Source organism: Stigmatopora nigra, unplaced genomic scaffold (genome assembly GCF_051989575.1).
Source record: "Stigmatopora nigra isolate UIUO_SnigA unplaced genomic scaffold, RoL_Snig_1.1 HiC_scaffold_27, whole genome shotgun sequence".
Lineage (NCBI taxonomy): Eukaryota > Metazoa > Chordata > Actinopteri > Syngnathiformes > Syngnathidae > Stigmatopora > Stigmatopora nigra.
Window position 1 is genome coordinate 1,335,918 of NW_027551606.1, and position 24,872 is coordinate 1,360,789.

Consider the following 24,872-nt stretch of genomic DNA (forward strand, 5'->3'; position numbering starts at 1 on the left):
ACGTTTGGCCGACGGACGTTTGGCCGACGGACGTTTGGCCGACGGACGTTTGGCCGACGGACGTTTGGCCGACGGACGTTTGGCCGACGGACGTTTGGCCGACGGACGTTTGGCCGACGGACGTTTGGCCGACGGACGTTTGGCCGACGGACGTTTGGCCGACGGACGTTTGGCCGACGGACGTTTGGCCGACGGACGTTTGGCCGACGGACGTTTGGCCGACGGACGTTTGGCCGACGGACGTTTGGCCGACGGAGGTTTGGCCGACGGAGGTTTGGCCGACGGACGTTTGGCCGACGGACGTTTGGCCGACGGAGGTTTGGCCGACGGACGTTTGGCCGACGGACGTTTGGCCGACGGAGGTTTGGCCGACGGAGGTTTGGCCGACGGAGGTTTGGCCGACGGAGGTTTGGCCGACGGAGGTTTGGCCGAGGGAGGTTTGGCCGAGGGAGGTTTGGCCGACGGAGGTTTGGCCGAGGGAGGTTTGGCCGACGGAGGTTTGGCCGACGGAGGTTTGGCCGAGGGAGGTTTGGCCGAGGGAGGTTTGGCCGACGGACGTTTGGCCGACGGACGTTTGGCCGACGGACGTTTGGCCGACGGACGTTTGGCCGACGGAGGTTTGGCCGACGGAGGTTTGGCCGACGGACGTTTGGCCGACGGAGGTTTGGCCGACGGAGGTTTGGCCGACGGAGGTTTGGCCGACGGAGGTTTGGCCGACGGAGGTTTGGCCGACGGACGTTTGGCCGACGGACGTTTGGCCGACGGACGTTTGGCCGACGGACGTTTGGCCGACGGACGTTTGGCCGACGGACGTTTGGCCGACGGACGTTTGGCCGACGGACGTTTGGCCGACGGACGTTTGGCCGACGGACGTTTGGCCGACGGACGTTTGGCCGACGGACGTTTGGCCGACGGACGTTTGGCCGACGGACGTTTGGCCGACGGACGTTTGGCCGACGGACGTTTGGCCGACGGACGTTTGGCCGACGGACGTTTGGCCGACGGACGTTTGGCCGACGGACGTTTGGCCGACGGACGTTTGGCCGACGGACGTTTGGCCGACGGACGTTTGGCCGACGGACGTTTGGCCGACGGAGGTTTGGCCGACGGAGGTTTGGCCGACGGAGGTTTGGCCGACGGACGTTTGGCCGACGGACGTTTGGCCGACGGACGTTTGGCCGACGGAGGTTTGGCCGACGGACGTTTGGCCGACGGAGGTTTGGCCGACGGAGGTTTGGCCGACGGACGTTTGGCCGACGGACGTTTGGCCGACGGACGTTTGGCCGACGGACGTTTGGCCGACGGACGTTTGGCCGACGGACGTTTGGCCGACGGACGTTTGGCCGACGGACGTTTGGCCGACGGACGTTTGGCCGACGGACGTTTGGCCGACGGACGTTTGGCCGACGGACGTTTGGCCGACGGACGTTTGGCCGACGGACGTTTGGCCGACGGACGTTTGGCCGACGGATGTTTTTCATTGTATTCATTATCAGAGGAAATTAAGACTAAAATAATCCTTATTTGATTCAATAATGAATTAGATGGAGAGAAAAAAATCGTCAGACCATGCTTACAGCAGTATTCTGCATGGTGGGCTGAATCATTTTGAAAACAACTGTCCAAAATAAAAAAATAACCCAAATGGTGGCACGAGTGGTTAGCCCAGTGTTGGGAAAACATTTCGGCCCAGCAGCCACATTGACTTTGAAAATGTAACAGACGGGCCGGGTCAGCACATGATGCGATACATAAAAACTGCATCCTTAACAGTATATATGTAACATAAACAGAGAAAAAGGACTAAAGTATGTCCATACTCATCACTCATTTGGATTTATGGGGTGCTTTCTTTGTTTTTATCAGGCTAAAGATCTGTTCACACCAATGTAGAGTCAAATAACACCAGAATCCTCTGTGCCATCTTCTGGATGTTTGGAAACTTGGCTGCACTTAATGAAGCATAAAACTCAAGAGACTTTCAGGGAGTTGAACTTGTCACATTGCAGATCAATCAGTTCCAACTGCAACTCCTGTGGAACTGTTTCTGGGTCTTGTGAGAAAGGACATGACACCAACTGTCAATTTTTCCCAAATCACAAAACCGATGGCAGAATTGCTCATGCAGGTCATCCAATGATTTGCTGTATTTGTTCACATGTAGGGTTCTATTTTAACGCAAGTAGTGTGGGGATAGGAGCAAATGACTTGTATCATATTTGCTTGAAAAAGCCAGGTTGGTTTTGAAGGTGGAAGTTTTGGTGGCATTTCATCCAGAAACATTTTTTTTGTCTTGTAGCTTCGCATTCAGCTCATTCACGTGTCAGGATGTCCACAGTTAAGGTTAAATGTTGAGAAATGTGTCAGCATACCTGTCAAACTCTGCCGATAACTGCCCTTATAAATGATTATGATTCCCTGTACAAACCCCCCAAAAAACCTTACAAACACCGTATGACGCATGTTTACTCGCAGTAACTCGTTTCTTACTCGATGGCTCCCCCATGCTTGCTTCCACGATATTTACTCTATGTATATCTACGCATGCGCATGTCATTATTCATCGACATTGCCGTACGCCCCGCTAAAAAAATACATACGATTGAGGATAATTTTTTCTGGTATACCGTGACAATTGTAACGATCGAGGACAGTAGCGTCGTTGGCTACCAGCCTACGAGACTATCTGGATTTTAGTCAAAACGGTCTCGTTGAGATTGATTTTCATAAATATTTGCAATTTATTTTATTTTTTCCCCCCGTACATAAGTCGGTGTGCGGCGTACATGATTTGAAATGGTAAAAAGGCATATAAAATACGTATAAAACTTACAAGTTGACAGGTATGTGTTAGTATTCTTAAGTAGCTCCAATAACAAACTCATCTCCTGTTTGATCTCCCACACACATTTAGATACTTTTACTAGACTAGTCCGCCATCTATTGGGGAAACGAGGGTATTGCAGAGAAATGAATGAGGTCATTGATTTTTACTATAATTTGGACAATGTCGGCAGGCCGGATTAAAAAGCCTAATAGGGCCGTAGTTTGCCCATGTCTGGGTAAGCTCATCGGCCTCACAGCACTCAAAACCTTTGACCATGACTGTACAACGGCCTGAAAAAAAGGTAGATCGCTCGTTGAAAAGTAGATCTTGGAGCAAAAAGGTTTGAGCACCCCTAGACTACAACTGTTGTGATGATAAGGGAATACAAAATTAATCATATCTCAACATTTCATCTTGGATAGCCTAAATTGAATCACAAATTCACCATCGTTAGTAAAATGGAGTGTTTGCTCAATTTCACCATATTGCAGTGCTATTTTTTTCAATATGCAAATTAGTATTTAATTCTTGGGTCACCCTTCACTAGATTGTGCATTCTCAATTTATACCACACCAGCAGTATGATGGTCAGGAATCCATCAAATATGTTGTTTCTGTAGGAAAAGTATCCTCTCCAGCTCAAGGCAAATATCTTCACACACATTTCAAACAGGTAGTAGATGATGAAACACATGTTGATTATCTATCATGAAATAAATAATATTAAAACTAGTCATAAAATAATTGCACAAGCTGATATTTCAAATAAATCACCTCCATGTTATGGTTATCTCTCTCAGCCACAGACTTTTCTGAATTCAGTACCAACACCGTCTAGATCACAAACAAGTTGAAAAATGACAGGATGTCAAAGTCCACAAAAGGACACAAAAGGACACATTTGCTACAAGCAAGGACCAGACTGATGCAATGTTTAGTCAAAATTATTGAAATGATTGTCACATAGTCTACTGTAACAATCCACAACCTTTTTCTCACCGCAAACGGTAAAGCTCTTTCTATTTTCCTGTGACCCGGCAAATGGGGAGGGCGGCAACTAAAGACAAAAACAAAGTCCCAAGCATGGTAGCAATTGTTTATTCTTATTATTAATTATTATTAATTATTATTAATTAGCATTAATTATTATTAATTAACATTTATTATTAATTATTATTATTTATGATTATTTATGATTAATTATGATTATTTTTTATTTATTATTTATTATTAATTATTATTTAGTATGATTATTTATGATTAATTATGATTAATTATAATTAATTATGACTAATTATGATTAATTAGAATTAATTACGACTAATTATGATTAATTATAATTAAGTATGATTAATTATGATTATGATTAATTATAATTAATTATGATTAATTATAATTAGTTATAACAAATTATAAATGATTATGATTAATTATAATTAATTATGATTATTTATAATTAATTATGATTAATTATTATTATTAATTATCATCGTCTTCGTCATCGTCATCATTATCATTATAATTGGCATACGAGCTTGGAATGTATTATGTATTATAATTATAATTATAATTATAATTATAATTATAATTATAATTATAATTATAATTATAATTATAATTATAATTATAATTATAATTATAATTATAATTATAATTATAATTATAATTATAATTATAATTATAATTATAATTATAATTATAATTATAATTATAATTATAATTATAATTATAATTATAATTATAATTATAATTATAATTATAATTATAATTATAATTATAATTATAATTATAATTATAATTTCCCCCCGTATAATTATAATTATAATTATAATTATAATTATAATTATAATTATAATTATAATTATAATTATAATTATAATTATAATTATAATTATAATTATAATTATAATTATAATTATAATTATAATTATAATTATAATTATAATTATAATTATAATTATAATTATAATTATAATTATAATTATAATTATAATTATAATTATAATTATAATTATAATTATAATTATAATTATAATTATAATTATAATTATAATTATAATTATAATTATAATTATAATTATAATTATAATTATAATTATAAGAGATAAGCCCAGCAGGCCTGGGGGAGCGTCAAACTCCACACAGGAAGGTGGGAATCCACTGAGCCATTCAAAGTTCATAAAATGGTTATGGTATTCATAATCCTCAAATTCACTTACACAGATACACACCACATGAGCCAATGCCACTGCATTGCCAAATATTGTAAAAATGCAGTGACTGAAGATGATCTGCAGCTTCCGCAACCCTACAGAGTTATAATGTGGTAAGGAAGGGTGCTGCGAAATAAACAGGTCTATTAATATTTCCAACTATCAATTAACACAGATGTTCGTTTTAATATTAGCAATACTACCTCTTTGATGCGGTCTTTTTCAAGTTCATCAAATATTTGTCTGAACTGCTCTCTATTTATAAAACCATCAGTTTCATACTGATGTGTCTCCTGCAATAAATAAAAAGCACACGTTTGAAAGGTTGCATTAGTATATTTTCTTTTATATGTAATAAATCTTGTATTCTAAATTGTGTCATTCAATTCTCAATCTCACATGCACTTTAAAAAAAAAAAAAGTAAAACCTATTCCTACTTTGAATCAGATATAGGATATAGACACGGTAACACAGTAACATTGAATTTGAAAACAGTTTAAATGGTGGATCAATTGCCACAATCAATGCTGACCAAAACCATGGCATCTCTGTAGTAAGTCTGCATCTGTACTCTGGACATCACTTGCAGCGCAGCATCTATTGGCACCCTCTCCCTAAAATGAAGTCAATAATCAATGTTATTTTGCAATTTAGGTGGATTAGTGTTTTCATAAGTTTAACTTAAAAACATAAAATCAAACACAAAGGTTGATGTTTGGAATGATTTTGATTCTGAACATTCAATTTGTCTGCTATTGTCCTTTTGCACAACCTAAAAGCAGGAAACAAACATTTTCACGGGAAGGCTAAAAAAATGCTCGATGTGGGTGTGTTCCATGCATAAATGTTGTGTGTGAAATGACTATGATGTTTCTAACTTTTGCAGCATTTGTGTGTGGCTTTTTTGCCTCTTGAATTAAATTAGGCAGTTTTACAAGGTTAAAAATGCATTGAATTTACAGTAATCCCTTCTTTTTTGCATTTGATAGGGACCAGAGGAAAAAAATAGAAAATTATGAGTGTCATCTCATCTCTCATCTTATTTTCTTCCGTTTTATCCAAAGTTGGGTTGCGAGGGCAGCAGCTTCAGCAGGGAAATCCAGACCTCCCTTTCCCCTGCCAATTCATCCAGCTCTTCTGAGAGTATCCCAACGCGTTTCCAGGCTAGCCGGGAAATATAATCTCCGTTCTCAGAACAATTCCCGAATGAGGCGTCCAGGGTGCATCCTGATCATATGCCCGAGCCAACTCATCTGGCTCCTCTCGATCCGGAGGAGCAGCAGCTCTACTATGAGCCCCTCCCGGATGACCGAGCTTTTCACCTTATCTTTAAGAGAGAGTCCGCACTTCCTACAGAGGAAGCTCATTTCAGCCACTTGTATTCGGGATCTCGTTTTTTCGGTCACGAACCCCACCTCGTGACTTTAGATGAGGGCTGGAACGTAGACCAGTAGATAGAGAGCTTTGCCTTTTGGCTCAGCTCCTTCTTCACCATGACAGACCGGTGGACAGTTCACATCACTGCAGACGGCGCCCTGATCCGCCTGTCGATTTCTTGCTCCATTCTTCCCTCACTCGTAAACAAGACCCCAAGATACTTGATCTCCTCCACATGGGGAAGGAACTGGTCTCTGACCCAGGGAGGGCACACCACCTTTTTCTGACTGAGTATCATGGTCTCAGATTTGAAGGTGCTGATTCTCATCCGGATCTCTTCACACTCGGTTGCGAATCATTCCAGTGAAATGGAGATCACTGGCTGATGAAGCCAATACAACAAAATAATCTGCAAAAATCAGGGATGCAATATCGTTTTACCTAACCGGATTCATTCAACCACACGGCTGTGCCTAGATATTCTGTCCGTAAATGTGATGAACAGAATCGGTGATATAGGGCAGCCCTGGCGGAGTCCAACTCCCACTGGAAATGGGTCCGACTATGCGGACCAGAATCTGATTCCGGTCATAAAGAGACCGGACCCCGCATAACAAGGGTTCCGGAATCCCACACTCCCGGAGTACCCTCACAAGACTGCCCCCGAACGCCTATTCCAAGTCCACAAAGCATATGCAGACTGGTTGAGAAAAACAGACTGCTACATCAAGGATATTTTTTAGTGAAGTGCAACTTGAAAAAAAGGAAAAAAATGCATACACATTGAATACTAAGTAGATTTGGAAACCCATAAACTTTGCATAATTTCTACAGTAGTTCAGCAAAGCATGTAATTATTGAATGCTTTAACTTGGTGATATGTGGTGAATCACGTGTGCAATGTTTTGCGTGTATGCGTGTATGTACATAGGATCGTATGTTAATTTACCTAGTAGCATTTTCAGGATTATGACAGCTAAGAACTTGAAAGGCTGCTCGTATTCCCAGACGCCTTCTTATTATCGATGTTTGGACTGCCATCTATATCATGAAAATGAAAGACTAATGATAAAGAATTGACATTCCCAGAACATTAACTACAAAAATATACACGCATAATCTTCAGCATCTCTTGGCTTTTTAGACAAGGCAGACATTGTGCACCAATTCAGTCTTCTGCCGACATACCTTTACTATATATTTTCATCAATTTCTTGCAAAAGAGTTAACTTACAACTAAGTATCAACGAGTAAAATTACGTTCAAGTTGATCAATGTAATAATTCTCATTATGACAGCTGATAGGAGGGAGACATTTATAAAAGCGTCCATAACCTCAAACTTGGTACTCAGGAAAAGACCAGAGAGTTTAAAAAAAAAGAACTGAAACATCCCAGAAAAGGGGTCAAAGTTCATCCTCCTCACTGTTCTATGGTTAAATTCAGTGGTTTAACCCTTAAAGCCTATATACTTTTGTGGCTGGCTTAAATATTGTTCTTCATCTATAATCCCCTGTTCCGGTAAGATTCGAGAAGACGCTGCTGGCTGCCCTGACTCAATTTAGTTGTCAGTTAGCACGCCTTTTCCACATCATTTACAAACGTAATTTTTGGAAGAATTTCCAAAAGCGAGTTTCCCGGTGCTCTGCGAAACACATTTTTTCCCTGTTGTTACGGGAAGACTCAGCGAGACACGCTGCTGCTGGCCGCCCTGTCCAAATTTAATTGTAAGCTAGCACGTCTTTACACCTCATTTACAAACGTCATTTTCAGAAGACTTTCCGCCAGCAAGTTTCTAGGTGCTCCCCGGAACACTTTTTTTTTACTGTCGTGATGAGAGTTATAAAACCCATCCATAATTCACGTTTTATCTATTCTTTATTCCTTATAAAGCGTGATTTATGGATGCATTTGCGAGTGTGTGTGTGTATGTGCACCTGGAAACCACACAGGAGGGCTTCTTCCTTGTCATTTCCGCTTTAAGTTAGTTGGTAGTTTAATGTTTCTCCAAAAATAACATTGCTTAAATAGGTAAAATTTGTCAGCCTTTCTTTTGAAATTGACCTTCAGTTTTCCTTACTTTTTCATAAAAGGGTTACATACTCCTGCTTCTGTATATATCTCTTTTTCTGAACCGCTTTTATCCTCATTAGGGTTGCAGGGGATGCTGGAGCTGACTCTGGGCCAGAGGCGGGGGACAGCCTGAATCGGAGGACAGCCTGAATCGGTGGCCAGCCGATCGCAGGTCACAAGGAGACGGACAACCATGCACACTCACCCACACCTAGGGGCAATTTAGAGTGTCCAATCAGCCTACCATACACGTTTTTTGGAATGTGGGAGGAAACCCGCGCAGGTCCGGGAGAACATGCAAACTCCACACAGATGGACATGACCTGGATTTGAAACCAGGACCCAAGAGCTGTAAGGCTGACACGCTAACCACTCTCCCCACTTTTCACCAATTATGCCAAAAAAGAGGAATTCTCATTTCGTATTGAGTTGGTAAAGGCGTAAACAATTAAGTGCAAGTCCTGATCATATGCCCGAGCCAACTCATCTGGCTCCTCTCGATCCGGAGGAGCAGCAGCTCTACTATGAGCCCCTCCCGGATGACCGAGCTTTTCACCTTATCTTTAAGAGAGAGTCCGAACTTCCTACAGAGGAAGCTCATTTCAGCCACTTGTATTCGGGATCTCGTTTTTTCGGTCACGAACCCCACCTCGTGACTTTAGATGAGGGCTGGAACGTAGACCAGTAGATAGAGAGCTTTGCCTTTTGGCTCAGCTCCTTCTTCACCATGACAGACCGGTGGACAGTTCACATCACTGCAGACGGCGCCCTGATCCGCCTGTCGATTTCTCGCTCCATTCTTCCCTCACTCGTAAACAAGACCCCAAGATACTTGATCTCCTCCACATGGGGAAGGAACTGGTCTCTGACCCAGGGAGGGCACACCACCTTTTTCTGACTGAGTATCATGGTCTCAGATTTGAAGGTGCTGATTCTCATCCGGATCTCTTCACACTCGGTTGCGAATCATTCCAGCGAAATGGAGATCACTGGCTGATGAAGCCAATACAACAAAATAATCTGCAAAAATCAGGGATGCAATATCGTTTTACCTAACCGGATTCATTCAACCACACGGCTGTGCCTAGATATTCTGTCCATAAATGTGATGAACAGAATCGGTGATATAGGGCAGCCCTGGCGGAGTCCAACTCCCACTGGAAATGGGTCCGACTATGCGGACCAGAATCTGATTCCGGTCATAAAGAGACCGGACCCCGCATAACAAGGGTTCCGGAATCCCACACTCCCGGAGTACCCTCACAAGACTGCCCCCGAACGCCTATTCCAAGTCCACAAAGCATATGCAGACTGGTTGTCATTTCCGCTTTAAGTTAGTTGGTAGTTTAATGTTTCTCCAAAAATAACATTGCTTAAATAGGTAAAATTTGTCAGCCTTTCTTTTGAAATTGACCTTCAGTTTTCCTTACTTTTTCATAAAAGGGTTACATACTCCTGCTTCTGTATATATCTCTTTTTCTGAACCGCTTTTATCCTCATTAGGGTTGCAGGGGATGCTGGAGCTGACTCTGGGCCAGAGGCGGGGGACAGCCTGAATCGGAGGACAGCCTGAATCGGTGGCCAGCCGATCGCAGGTCACAAGGAGACGGACAACCATGCACACTCACCCACACCTAGGGGCAATTTAGAGTGTCCAATCAGCCTACCATACACGTTTTTTGGAATGTGGGAGGAAACCCGCGCAGGTCCGGGAGAACATGCAAACTCCACACAGATGGACATGACCTGGATTTGAAACCAGGACCCAAGAGCTGTAAGGCTGACACGCTAACCACTCTCCCCACTTTTCACCAATTATGCCAAAAAAGAGGAATTCTCATTTCGTATTGAGTTGGTAAAGGCGTAAACAATTAAGTGCACAAAGATGGCAGCACAATCTTCTGCATCCAGAGTGGTGGCGAGGCTTCGACCTTGGCGGTCATCTATAATCCTTATAAAGCGTGATTTATGGATGGGTGTGTGTATTTTAAGATTCTCTCGATACGTTTGTCCAAACCGTGCAACGTAGAGAGTAGAATTTTTTTTATGGTGGCCAGAAACGGCTGTTGGGTTCTAATAGGCAAGCAGAGTTTACACACTTAGAGAAGATGAATGATTGAATTTCTTCATTTTCTCTAAGTGTGTAAACTCTACTTTTATTTGTTAATGCTGAAAGCAGAGTTGATGTATGAATCGTTGTTTTTACATGATGTCCACTAGACGCAACGCGCGCCTGATTGGTCGTAACATAGGATTTTATTTCTTCACCTTCTCTAAGTGTGTTAACTCAATCTATTTTTAAACAACCACATTTAAAAAAAGATTTTATTTTAATAGCGCAACAATTGTCTTTTGGCCCCCTGTTTGGGATTAAATAAAGTTCTGACCAAGCAGTTTTTAAGGAACCAAACAGTGAGGTGTTGTGTTAAGGAATAACATAATTAGCATTGCGAAGGGATGTTATTTTGTGACAAGGCCAGCCCGTTGCTCACCAATAAAAATGTCTCCCCTATTTTGGCAAAAAAGCTGAACAGGGTTCATGCGACTTTGTCATTGTCAAATACATGCAGTGTTTAGGCACTCTAAAGACTTTTTTTTTAGTTTTTCCAGTCCTAACAAATAGGAGAAAAAAAGAGATCCAAGATGGCGGCGTGCACAGGTGCAGCGGCTCCTTGCTCTCCCGTTGAAGAGGGAATTGTAAGGTAAGACAAAGTCTCTTTGCAATTGCTTGTTCATATTGTATCAGTTTTTGTAAATATAACAGCATCGTAGTCACCCTTATGGCTGACATGTCATGGGGGCGGAAATCGAGGCTCCGTCGTTGACGCCTGATGGGTAGATGTGAGTTGGCGTCGACTGTTGGAATCAAGTCCGCTGTAAGAACGTATGAGTGGTCGGAGACAGATTTAGGGACACAGAGCCCAGTTGTATTGGCGGGGATGATCATATACACTTCCCATCCGCAGAGCCACCGTACTTGGTCCAGGACTGTCGATAATTGGGAAGGAACTTGTCTGATCTCGGCGCACCTGGTGATGTGAACTTGGTCTAAAGGGGCCTTGGGATCCGGTCCGCTGAAGTTGAAACAGGATGGATAACAGTCTGTTTGGTTGTTGCACTGGACATACGTTGCGGGATTGACTGTAACTGCTAATGCCACTGCGACCATGGTATGTAGGCGGCCGAGCTTTGCTGGACAGGATTCTTACGGATTACCCAGGATACAGTTGTAGGTGTGGTTGGTGAGTTCTTTGTTCTGGAGTTTGGCCCATAGCTGTGGTTGGGCTACGGCAGTGGGCATGAGCGAACAGACATAACAACCCTCATTGGTTGTGGCGCGGGCTGCGAGTGCGGCGTATGTGTCCCAACTGTTCCTCATCATTGGGTGGTAGTCGTTTTCATCTTTTGTTTGGACATGGGCGAGGATTGGGTGTATCTCCTCAGGCTTAGGTGTCCCTGCCGGACGGATTTTGAGTAGGCGTGTGACTGATGGTCCTACGAAGGGGTTCACGCCAATCACTTTGGGGACCATGACTGGACTAGTCGTGCAGATGGTGATACTGAAGAGGGGGTCTTTTCCTGGTCGGTCCGGTCTGAGGCATAGGTCGATGCAGCCTTTTTGTTGGATATTGGTCGTGAGCTCCAGCGTATGTTCACCATCTTTGATGGTGGTGGCTAACTTGGTGAAGTTAGAGGTCATGATGGTAGCTTCTTCGGAAAGGGGCCGTGTGATGGTTTCGTAGCCTGTGTGGAGGAGGACCTGGTCCCAGGTGTCTGGCCAGACCCTTCGAACTCTGGGAGCTTGTAGGTACCAATAAAAATAACTGGAGACGGTCCCGTGTAACTCCAAGTGAGTAAGCTGTAGGGTGATCAACGGGACTTGGACGATGATGGGTGTCTTGGTTAACGGGTTGCAGTTCTGGAGGGCGTTTCCGGAACGAGCTAGTGGGGCATTCTCCTCCAGTGGGAGTGTACCAAGGTTCCGGTAGGTCCCCCCATGTGGTGGAACACAGAGTTGTGATGATGATGACTAGCCACTTCATTCTTGTACTTTGTTTACAGTGGGACTAATGTATCCAGGTGTCTCTCCCTTCGATTTTGATGGTGGTGGGGGTGGCCAAAATCACAAGGTGAGGTCTGTCCCAACGTGGAGAAGACCAGCACTTTCTTTTTATCACCTTGACGAGTACCAGGTCTCCTGGGGACAGGACCTCCTCTGTGGGAAACAGAGAAGATATCGGCAGATGATTTGCATTCATCACAGTTCTTTCTTGGAACATTTTGCATAACTACATAGTGAGGGAATCTGTTTCTCCTTTCTCTTCTACCCCCAGATCTTTTACCCACATTGGTAAGTGGAAGGGTCTGCCGTTCACTGCCTCAAGTGGTGTCCATCCCTGTGCTGTTGGAATGATTCTCACATAGGTTTCTACCAGGCTCAGGCATTCTGGCCATGGTTTTCCTGTGTCTTCCATGGTTTTTCTGAATCTGAGTTTTACTGTTCCATTGTTTTTTCGACGAGTCCAGAACTTTGGGGGTGGTAGGGGCAATGATATTTCGGGTTGATTCCAAGATGTTGTCCCATAGTTTGGATCACATGGTTCACGAAGTGTGCACCATTATCACTCCAAATGACTCGTGGTATTCCATGGCTTGGAATGATCTTTTTGCATATGGCTTTTGCGACTGCCTTGGCGTCAGCTTTTTTGACGGGCATATCTCAACACACATTGCAAGTGTGTCAATGATCACAAGACAGTACTTGTATGTGCCACTTTGGTTCAGTTGGATGAAATCCATGTTCAGAACCTCGAAGGGATATCTTCCTGTTTGCTTTGTTCTGCGCTTGGGTCGTTCATTGCCTTGAGAGTTGTGTCTACAGCAGGTGAGACAGTTTCTGCAAATGTTTTTTAAAAGTAGGTTTGGTGACCTCCGGGACCATGCATTGTTTGTTGTACTATACTGATCATCCCTCCTGTTGAGACATGGATCCTCCCATGGCTCAATTTGGCAATTAATTCAAACAATGATCGTGGGACGCATGGCTTGTTTTCTACTGCATAGAGTCCGTTCTTGTGTTGAGTGGCTCCTTCTGTTTCCCATTGCAGTTTCTCATTTTCTGGGGCATGATTTTGCATCTCTTAGGATTTCAGCAGGGATTGGTCTGTGTCTCCACCGTGGAGAAAGCCGTCTTGATATTTGCAGAGTGTGTGGCTTCTATGGCTGCCTCGTCTGCTCGGACAGGGTTCTGGGCTTGATTCCTGGAACCTTGTCGGACAGGACGGTCCCGATTGGCCCCTTAATCCACCAGGAACCAAACTAGTGTGCGATGAGGTCCTACCAAGAGTTGTACTTGGGGTTGGTTGTCCAAAGATCGGGAGTCCGCGATATAGACTGACAGGTCCATTGCTGGGAACAGGAGGGGTTCCTTGTTACATAGGTTCATTTCTTCTTCCCCCTCGTTTCGCTCATCCTCCCATTGTTTCTGTGGTCCTGAGTGATGGAGTCCGAACCGTCTCTCTAGGTGAGACTCGAGACAGTTTCAAACCCAGTGTCTTTTCTGGTGACAGTTGTAGCATCATCTTTCAATTCGATCACGGGTTTGCTAGTCAATGTTGCGGGATACTGGGGCACTTCTCGGGGGTCTGTATGCTCTGGCGACAAGCATGGTGGTGGCCTGAAGCACCTCGGTTATCATTTGTGCGCTGGCTGTCACCTGGACCCTTTCCTTCTTGGAGCGAATGTTCTCCTCTACGTGACTTGCCCATTTGAGTAGGTCAGCGGATGAGGCAGTCTTGTCGGTGAGGAAGTGTTTTCTGATGAATCCGGAAATAGGAACTTGGAGTTCTTCGATAAACCATTGTTTCGATTTTCATCGCCATCATCCATCATGTCCTTATTCTTGGTAGTCGGGGGGTCTCTGGAACATTGCCACTGCTCTTCCTAGTAGCTTTTCTATGTCTCCGGTTCGGCCTTGGGGGTCGTAGGCTAATACGTTTCCCCCTGAACCACGTCCTGTGAATCTCTCTATGACTCTGCCCAATCTATGTTTCAGAGAGTTCTTTAAGACTTTTTCCACTTCAGCTCCATCTAGGTGATAGGATGCCACTAAATCACGGAAGTTTCTGGCCCATTGTTCCACATTTTCTTCCACACCTCAGAGTCCCTTGCATGCTTCCAGGCATTTGGCCTCGGTCCATGGTCGGTAGACCATTAGAGTGGGTGGTTGTTGTTTTTCCCCCCACCTTGGATTCGCTGCTGCCATCATTGGGTAGGTTTTGACACCACCGTTTGTAAAGGGGACTGTGGAGCTCCTCTTCCGGACCAATATTCTCCGTAGTTTTGAGGTCGGGAGGAGTTGCCGGATCTGGTGTGGCCTGATGACAATGGGTGTCGTCAGCGCGCGGGGCGGAGGTATCATTATCGGGGGTGGGGGGGTGTTCCAATCCTACGAGGGAGGGGTAGATGGGACCGGTGGGTGGCGCCGCTGAAGGAAGAGAGTTGGGCAATCTTTCAGCAGCTTGGGCGTTTTCTGGTTGTGTTGGTCTACGATGAACGTTGGTTTCCTCTTCCGGGCTGATTTTCATGGTGGTGATGAGACCTTGTTTTCGCTCGTTCTTCTTTTTCTTTCACACACTTTTCTTCCCATATTTTCAACACCAACAACTGTTTCTCAACTTCCTCATGTTTCTTTCCCTTTCTCTCCCTTTCTCTTAACAATTCCCTTTCTAAGCTCATCAAACCTTGCATATCCTTCAAATTGGGACAGAAACCATGTTTCTTCACCCATCTTGGCAGATACAGGCTACTTCCCATACAATGCATTTGCATATATTTCACATCCGGTAACTCTCCGATTTTCATTTTGCAGTCTGACAATAAACCCACCCCTTTTCTTGCTTTCTGACCCATATTAATCACTTACCTAATAGTTTAAACAACAATTATTTTCTAAATTACCCGAAATTGATCCCAACTTCGTGATTCACCCAATATCTCTGAATACACCTAGACCAAAAGTTCCTGACTTTGTCTTAGGAGAGTCCCTGACTCTATTAACAGACCAAGACTACAAGTCCCTGACTTATTCTTGTTCTACTCACGTTGGTCCCTCACTATTATGTTCTATGCAAGTTGGTCACAGACCGCAAACTGTTAATACTACCGCAGTGATAATACTATTCAAATGATCACACTTGACGGAGACAGAAATCAAAGGGTGAACTCACGATCTTTCACGTTCCAAACCTGCCCTAGTTCGGGGGACCCGTCACCAGATCACCGGAGCGGCGAGAGAACAGCCGTCGGGTTGATCCGTTCAATGGAGGATGCTGTCGTCGTGCTCCGTCGTCGCTCCGGCAATTGATGGCTGTTGGGGCTCGGGTTTTCGGCACCAAAGTATGATAGATCTGAAATACAACTTTAGGAGCAGGTTAAGAAAGAGTGAGATCTATTTAATAGAAAAAAAGGTTTATTACCAAACTGCAAAGTGGAGAGTGAGAGCTCTAACAGTGGAGTGCTGTTCCGCCCGATGTTCTTGCAACTCTAGTCGAATGAACCAGTGAGTGTGTCTTAAATACAGGCAAAACTGACAGTTGTCACTAGGACTTTGGACAGATACGTTTCAGTCATTTGCAGAGCAAAAAGTAATTGATCAGTGTCAGACAGTTGAGTATTTGTCCTGACATGTCAACCCAATCACAAGACTAAGATTGACATGTCAGCCATAAGAATGACAACGATGCTGTTATACTAACAAAAACTGATACAATATGAACAAGCAATTGCAAAGAGACGTTGTCTTACTTTACAGGAGCTAACGGCAGTCATTGTAATGGCTGTTTACATCCCACCATATGCTAACGTTAGTTAGGCGTTTAGCCTCCTTCTAGCGACTAAATTATTGTCCTGGTGACTTCAAAAAACATGATTAAAGACTGTTCTGCCTAAGTTTATCCAGTAAGTGAAGTGACATAAAAGAGGAGATAAAACTATAGACCAGTGGTCTCAAACCGGTTCCACATAGGGCCGCAGGGGTCCTGGTTTTTGTTCCAACCGATCCAGTGCCGACATTTTAACCAATCAGGTGTCTTTAAAATAAGTAGCACCTGAATCTAATTAACTAATTCCACTTGCAAAAGGTATCCTTGTTGAGTTGGAATGAAAACCTGCTCCCACTGCGGCCCTTTGAGAACCGGTTTGAGACCACTGCTCAAGACCATGTTTGTTCTAACATCAAACATGCCTATAGAGCCATACCCTCATGTTGCTGGACCCGACCATCTCTGCCTGTCTCTCACCCACTCATACACCTCCCTCTGGAGGCTAAGAAGGCCACAAATAAAGATAATAAAAACATGTCCTGAGGACGCCCTTTCTCAGCTAGAGTTTTTCCCACACCATTTGGGAACTTTTTGAACACCACAACCTCCAGGACTACACGGACACTGTACTTTCCTATATCAAAAACTGTACGGACACTGTTGCTGTTAATAAACGAATCCAGGTTTTTCCTAACCAAAAACCCTGGATTACCAATGAGACACAGGCACTCATTCAATGCCGTAACACCGCCTTCAGGTCAGGGGACAAGTTACAATACAGAGCTGCCAGAGCAGACCGAAAGAGAGGCATTAACAAGGCCAAGGCAGCATATACAAGGAAAATTGAGGAGCACTTCACAGAAAATAACCCAAAGAAGATGTGGCAGGGAATACGACACATTACCAATAAGAAACAACTTGGACACTAAGCTTCTGGTAACCTTCTATAGAGCCTGTGTGGAGAGCATTCTGGCATACGGCATTACAGTTTTATACGCTGGAAGCACGGCAGCAGACAGAAAACCCATGCAGAGTGATCAACACCGCCCAGAAGATCATCGGCTGCTCTCTGCCCTTACTGGATGACATTGCCAGCCCTCGCTACCTCAGCAGAACATTGTTAGGGACCCATACTACCCTGGTCACAACTTGTTCTAGCTGCTGCCTTCTGCCAGACACTACAGGTCTTACAAAGAACGGACAAATAGACTTAGGGACATTTTTTCCCAGAGCCATCATGGCTCTGAAGTTGCAACACACAATCCCTTCTGTGCAATAACTTTGGGGTGTGCAATAACAATGTGCGATATCTCATATTGTGCAGTATTTTAGAAGCGCAGGGCGCCAGAACAGGAGCACAAGAGCGGGAGGAGCGCACAACAGCGGGGTGCCGGGTTGCGTGCACAGGTCAGGAAAGTCATCCCCCTAGTTGCGCCACTTGTGCCTTTGCCAACCTGGTAACCACAATTGTAGTCACCTGCTTTGCAACAGTTTTCATTAGTATAGTTTCTTCAGAAAGGATATCACACAACAAAGCAAAAGGCATACAATCATCAGAACGATTAACACAATTATTCCCATCCTTGCCAAATTAGCACCCCAATACCCATTTTGAACTTAGCCAATCAAATGACCACACATCACGCCCCATATTGTCAGTTACTTCCTTGCATAACTCATTAATTCTAGCCATTACTTCAGTAAATGTTTTTCCCCTTGGAATTTAAGTACAACAATGATCTCCAATCATATGACAAACTCCTCCTTTTTCAGCCAAAATCCAAACTAAAGCCAGACAAATTTTTCAATGTCATCCATCCTAGATGTTTCATGCAACCGTTCACCGAGCGACCAGAGGGCTTCATCTGTATAGTTAATGAAACGCTGCTGATTATAATATACATAATTGATCCACTCCGTATTTTTTTCGGAGTAATCCAAAGGAGTATGGACTCTAACCCTGAATTTCACTTCTAGCTTTGATCTACTTGGGGATACCCCTTGGTTGTCCAATTGAATCTAAATAAACTCGAGAGTCAGGGACATATGACCTCCTAAACTTATTCTACCTTGTGGTGATGAGAAGTTCAGAATCTCCCTTATACATTACTTTAACATACGTTTTCATCCTTACCAAGGTGCACAGCCCAATCCAGTGTGGCAGAAGAGCATTCCGCAATATATCATTGCCAAACATCCAGTAGTAGCTATTGGCTATGGTTGTCTGTAAACCCATGAATTAAAGGTGCGGTATTGCCATTGTTATGTTATGGCACGACTGATCAATTGTACCTGGATACTGGCAGTGTGACAAAGGTAGGGGCAATCTGTCCATGTGAGAACCAAGATAAAACCCAAGTTACATTACATTTCACCTTTGTATTACCCACATTTTCTCTTTGCTGCCCCACACTCTGAAACTCCCCACTTGCAAAACACTCATAATCTGCAGTTCTATCAACTTCATATTTTGAGGTAGGGCCGTCTGGGTTCATTGTGAACCCATATTCGATACGGTACACACCTTCGTGTTAGCACTTGAGGGCAGCAGATTTATCAACTGGTGTGTTTTCTTTGAGACGTAAATAATTCAGCATTGAATAGTGCACAAGGGTAATGTGAAATTTCTATTCCCTTGCTTCTCCTGTGTCCACCATCCTTCTCTGCACTCCTCTGTTGTTGCTCACTCGTCATTTTTTTAAACGTATACCAAATCCAAATATACCAACCATTTTCCCTTGCCCAATCCTAACCAATTTCTTTCTCTGGTTCAAAACTTCTTGGCCTCTATTAAAAATAGGAACATAAACATGTCTGAGTCATTTCCGGTGTTGTCTAAGCTATCTTATACTGTAGTCGGGTCAGTCGTTGGTGCTGTTACCATCGCTGAAGTCACTACCAGAGTCATTATCTCATTAGGCGAATATACTTTGGCAGGCACGTGGTTTGCCCTTACATCCATACCCCTATTATTTGCGCATTATTGAGGCTGCTGAGTGACATTAGGTGTGAATCGCATAGCAATACCCAGCTCGAAGTAGCTCGCATATAAGTTGCTTTTGTCGGACAAAAAAATGATGACTGAATTGCGGGTACGGCTTAATTGCGCATAAAAACACGATATGCACCAAACTGCAAGTTAACGACAATGACATCACAACAAAATGACGATAAGATCATTTATTTCAAAATCAAGAAAAGATAAACAGATAAAACGCTGAACAAAATGTATTTTGAGATCTATGAATATAATTCAAAATAAACCGTATCTTCCATAAAATGTGAAATAACTCGTGTTACCGTCACTGCTCGCTCGGGACATGGCCATCTACCGCAGTTAAACGTGCTCAGACAGGCCAGACGTGAGTAGACTTACTTGTGTCTGCTATTACTCGCTCGGGGCGCCGCCATCTTACCAAAGTTAAACATGCTCTGACCGTAGCGTTTACCATGTCAGCACATCACAATAGTTAAGGCTGATCAAAGGTCTTGCAGTCGATCGTTAAAATATGTACCTACATAACTACATAATGTGTATGTAAATATTGCACCCAGAGACTTGTTGAACACTTCTTTTAGCGCTATGAGCATTATTCCTGGTTGTGCTTACGTTACTTCCTTTTTTAATTTGTCCACGTGCACAATGCCCTCCCTTTCGGAACACAGAACGGAAACGATTTGTGATTATAAAATAAAACAAAATTCTGCTTTGATTCTTTTTCTTTTTATTTCTCATCTGAAAGTGACGACTATTGCATGAGCCATTGAAAAAAATCGAGATATTTTGACATTTGAAGCATTCTGGCCGCCACATCTCAAACTTCTGGTAAGAAAATTGTAATTTATTTCATTAAAAAGCATCAGGTTCTCATCAAGATAGACTTATTTCTTTTTCAAATTGAATAATTGACATTTGGCATTTACAAAGACAGGCATATTAACTGCTTTATAATATTGACCCCTATGATGTGCTTTTGATTCACACAGTATTTCAGAAATACCATGTGTGATTTTTCCCTTCAATGCGACACATTTGTACTCCTTATTAAAACCATGAATATGGAGGTCAAAATTGGGAACCAGGGGGCGGCTTATATGCAAGAAATTGTAAAATTAAACAATTTTAAGTCAATTTTACGGCTGCGGCTGTGGCAGGCCGTGCATTTCACACCTGGGCCTTCAGTAGTACTGCGCGTGAATCAATCCAACCCTCAATAAGTATTTTACATCTATAAAACCTTTACTGCAGCTACAGCAGCAATACATAAAAGTAATCAATATAACCTCCAAAATGTATACTATATTGTTTCAGAAAATCGCCACATTTTACTAAACAAAATTATTTTTATTCATACTCAAAATCCATCCTCCTTTCTTTCCTCAAGAAGATTTCAATTACTCTGTCGTACAGATTACATGCACGTTTAAGGTCCATAAACAAGTTATTTTCTATTGCCATCAAAGCTAATGCTGAAAGCATAGTCTGTCCTGTTGTATTTCTAGCACTTATCGCGGGTGGTCCCGGTCCCCATTAACCGCGATAACCGAGGGAACACTGTATACACGTATACGTATATGTATACGTATACGTATACATATACATACATATACATACATATACATACATATACATACATATACATACATATACATACATATACATACATATACATACATATACATACATATACATACATATACATACATATACATACATATACATACATATACATACATATACATACATATACATACATATACATACATATACATACATATACATACATATACATACATATACATACATATACATACATATACATACATATACATACATATACATACACACATACATATACATACGTATACATACACATACACATACATACATACATACACATCTAAACACATACATACAGACACAAAGATGTACATGCATGCATACGGTAGGTCTTAACAGCCGACAGCTGCTGGGAAAGGATCTGCGGAAGCGCTCCTTCCTGCAATGAGGGTGCAGCTGTCTATTGCTGAAAGAGCTTCAGAGGGACTCCACAGACTCATGCAGGGGGTGGGAGGTGCTGTCCATGATGGACATCATCCTGGTCAGCATCCTCCGCTCTCCCACTTCCTCCACTGAGTCCAAAGGACAGCCCAGAACTGAGCTGGCCCTCCTGACCAGCTTATTCAGCCTGTTCCTGTCCCTCTCCATTCTCCCGCATCCCGAACAGACCACTGAATAAAACGCTGTAGATGCCTCCACAGTGTCGTAGAAAGCCCTCAGCAGTGTCCTGCACAATCCAAAGGACCGTAGACACCCCAGTAGGTAGAGGCGGCTCTGGCCTCTTTTGTACAGGGTATCTATGTTTGTGAACCGGTCTAGTTTGTTGTTGAGGTGAACATCCAGGTATTCAAAATTCTCCACGATTTCAATGTCTGTACCCTGCATGTTGACCTGAGTGGTCTGTTGAGGATTCGTCCGAAAGTCGATGACCATTTCCTTTGTCTTACTGCTGTTGATGTAGAGGTGGTTTTGCCTACACCCGCCAACAAAGCCTGTGATGTCTCGTCCAACAATAGCGGTGCCATCAGAGAACTTCTGGAGGTGGCAGGTGTCTGTATTATGTTTGAAGTCTGATGTGTAGAGAGAGAAGAGGAGTGGGTAGAGCACTGTGCCTTGTGTGGCCCCCGTGCTGCTAGCTACCACATCAGACGTACAGTCCTGGAGTCTCACATATTGTGTAAAGAGCAAGAGAAGAGGATGCAGAGTTGGACGAAAATGTCAGGAGAGAAGGCGACGCTTCAGACCCAGCAAGGGAAGCACGGTGAGAATGGTGTTTTTTGACCTCTCCAATGCGTACAACAGTAAGGAACCACCTAGCTGCATGGATCATTAAAGTGTGGAATATATTATATAAACTAAAGTAACAAGTAAAATCTTAAGAGACAATAAAACGTCAAAATAACAGATAAAAAAAGCTGTAAAAAAACTGTAAAAACACAGAATATGAGTGAGGGTTTAGGGAGCTACTGCAACAAGTAGCCGCCTTGAACGGCGCCAATATCTACGTACAAAGTACAAAATAAAGTAAAAAGAAATGTATTAAGAAATATTAGAATGTAATAAAAAAGGCTGTAAAACAAGAAAAACAAATAAGAGTGGACAGAGTTACTGCCACCAGCTGCCCCGTGACGGTACAGTACAGTAAAAAAAATTAAATTTTATTCTATCTTTTTTATTACATTTTATTATTTCTTAATACATTCCCTTTACTTTACTTTGTACTTTTTACTTTAATGTTTTTACAACTTTCTTTGTTCTGTTAGCCTGGCTTCTTTCTGTTACTTCTTTTTTTGGAAACATTCAGCCATGCCTACGATGTCAGCACATGCGACTAGCTGTGAACAATACACAGCAAAAAGAGCAACACCTCAATGCCGCTGGAAATTCTGAAACAGAGTCGAGGAGTTGTACTGTGCTACTGTTGCTTCTTCAGCTCCAGACTACTGGGGAACTGTGCGTCTGTATTTATTTTTGCTACTGCAACCAAGATGGCGCCGCTCAAGTGGCAGCCGGTAGCAGTTGCTCCGTCCGCGTTTGCTAGTTTTGTGTTTTAGCTGCTTTTCTGTCTTGATTTGATTTGATGATTTTTAATGATCCCATATACTTTGCTTTGCTTTGTTGTTCTGCGGCCTTTGCGACTGTATTGTCTAACTTGTAACTATGTGTAACTATGCCTTTCCTGTATCTGTATTTTCACCCTTTTACTACCGTGACAATGAAATTTCCCGAATACGGGATGAATAAAGTTATCCAATCTCATCCAAAGTATTTTTGTTCATTTTGCAGCTGCTCAGAGGGTGCCCCTTATAGGCTGCTCTCAAATGAGGTGGCGGCATGGGTCGGGCCGTAAGCATTTCATGCGGTGTTAGATGGGTAATTCTGTTAGTTTGCATATGAATGCTCATTAGTGCGAGTGGTAGCACTTTCAACCAGTTCAGCTTTGTGCTAGCACATATTTTGCTTAGTTTTGCTTTGAGTGTCTGTTGGGTTTATTCTGTAATACTATTGTGTGTACTTAATCATTTCTTTGATAAATAATTTTTCCAATTGTTTGAAGAGTGCTCGGGGTCGTAACCAGTCATCTAGTTCTCTCACCCAGTCTTGGACTGTTGATCTGGGTTTGCAGCAAGGAGTCGCCAAGGACTCGGGCTACCAACAGATACGGATATCTGCCACTTCCAGCAACACTCGCATAGCGTTCATACATCGTGACGCACTTCGGGCTTCTTTATGTAATTGTTATGTCAAATGAAGGCATGATTGTTTTAATCCAAATGAAGTTTGTTTTTAGTTTCCTCTTTTGTTATTGTAAAATACCTTGATTGTTATTATAATTACAGATGTTGTTTTTGCTTACCCATCTTGGATTAATCAATAACCTTGTAATTGGTTTGATTTATGGCTTTAAAGCCGTACAGGATTTACTGTTCGGGGAGATACTTTGGAGATCGGGGGGAAGTCTTGACGCTTTGATGTTTCTACCCTTATAAGGGTTATTACCAGTGATGCAATCTATTTAATTAAATGTCAATAATTGCATAAGATGTCTGCCTGCAGTGATTGATAATTATATCAGAAGGGTAATTATTAATGAACCTATCAATGTCCTATTAACTTTTTCTACCACATCTTGCGATTGCGGGTGATAAACACTGCCCAACCTTTGTTCTATTTGCAATTTTTACAAAATTCCTTTGCTTTCCATTACTTTATGGACGAATGCCGTACCATTCTCAAAACTTATTTCAGATGGTATACCAAATTGCGGAACTTCTCTTAACAATAATTTGACAGCAGTTTACGAGCTTTGATTCTTTGATGCGATTTCCTCGATCCAACGGCTAAATTCATCAATCACTACCAGCGTGTACCTTTTTCCTTTTTCACTGATTTGTTCATGTCTCCGAAATTTAAAACAAGATGTTTGAACGGATCTTCTAGAACAAGTATATGTCCGATTAGTGTTGGAATACCCTTCTGAACATCGTTTTGTGCAGACTTCCCATTGTCCTAAAACTTAATCCACCATTGGCTGTAAGTATGGTGACCAATATCCTTGTTGCTTAATTTTTCTCACAACTCCCCCCATGCTCAATGATCTATCTAAATTTTGCACATCTGAAATCAGTATTATAAGCAATGAGACTGGTCCTACAAGCCGCTAAGCTTGAGAGCATGGAGGCCAGCCCTGAACCACATTGTTATAGTTTGTGCTATAATGAGCTCTAGGCTGTTTTCTCCGACCACTGCATGACTCTTGCATTAGCGCTGCAGACGTATACAGATTATGTTGGTTTGACACATAAATGTAAAATGATTTGCCGTAGTCAGGTGCAACCAATTCCGGAACTGTCTGCAATTCTATCAGCACACCTGCTTTCAAAATCCCTTCGATTATTGGTCTAATGATGTCTTCTGCCTCCGGTGGCAGCGGGTACTCCGCGCGTCTTCGAAGATTCCCATTAATTTTAAGACTTACTCTGACGAGGTTTTCTGAT

General features: G+C 42.7%; 1 protein-coding gene across 4 annotated transcripts in view; it reads right to left on the reverse strand.

Moving 5' to 3' along the window:
• tpcn2 (two pore segment channel 2) overlaps positions 1-24,872 on the reverse strand; it is a 95,907-nt gene that overhangs the window by 42,769 nt on the left and 28,266 nt on the right. For all 4 annotated transcript variants that reach the window (XM_077711710.1, XM_077711711.1, XM_077711709.1 and 1 more), the window contains exons 9-14: positions 7,368-7,459; positions 5,574-5,655; positions 5,244-5,333; positions 5,047-5,166; positions 3,602-3,661; positions 3,402-3,530 (exon numbers count right to left, since the gene is read on the reverse strand). In XM_077711710.1, the coding sequence (XP_077567836.1) occupies positions 3,402-3,530; positions 3,602-3,661; positions 5,047-5,166; positions 5,244-5,333; positions 5,574-5,655; positions 7,368-7,459 (573 nt within the window). The remainder of the gene's footprint in view (positions 1-3,401; positions 3,531-3,601; positions 3,662-5,046; positions 5,167-5,243; positions 5,334-5,573; positions 5,656-7,367; positions 7,460-24,872) is intronic.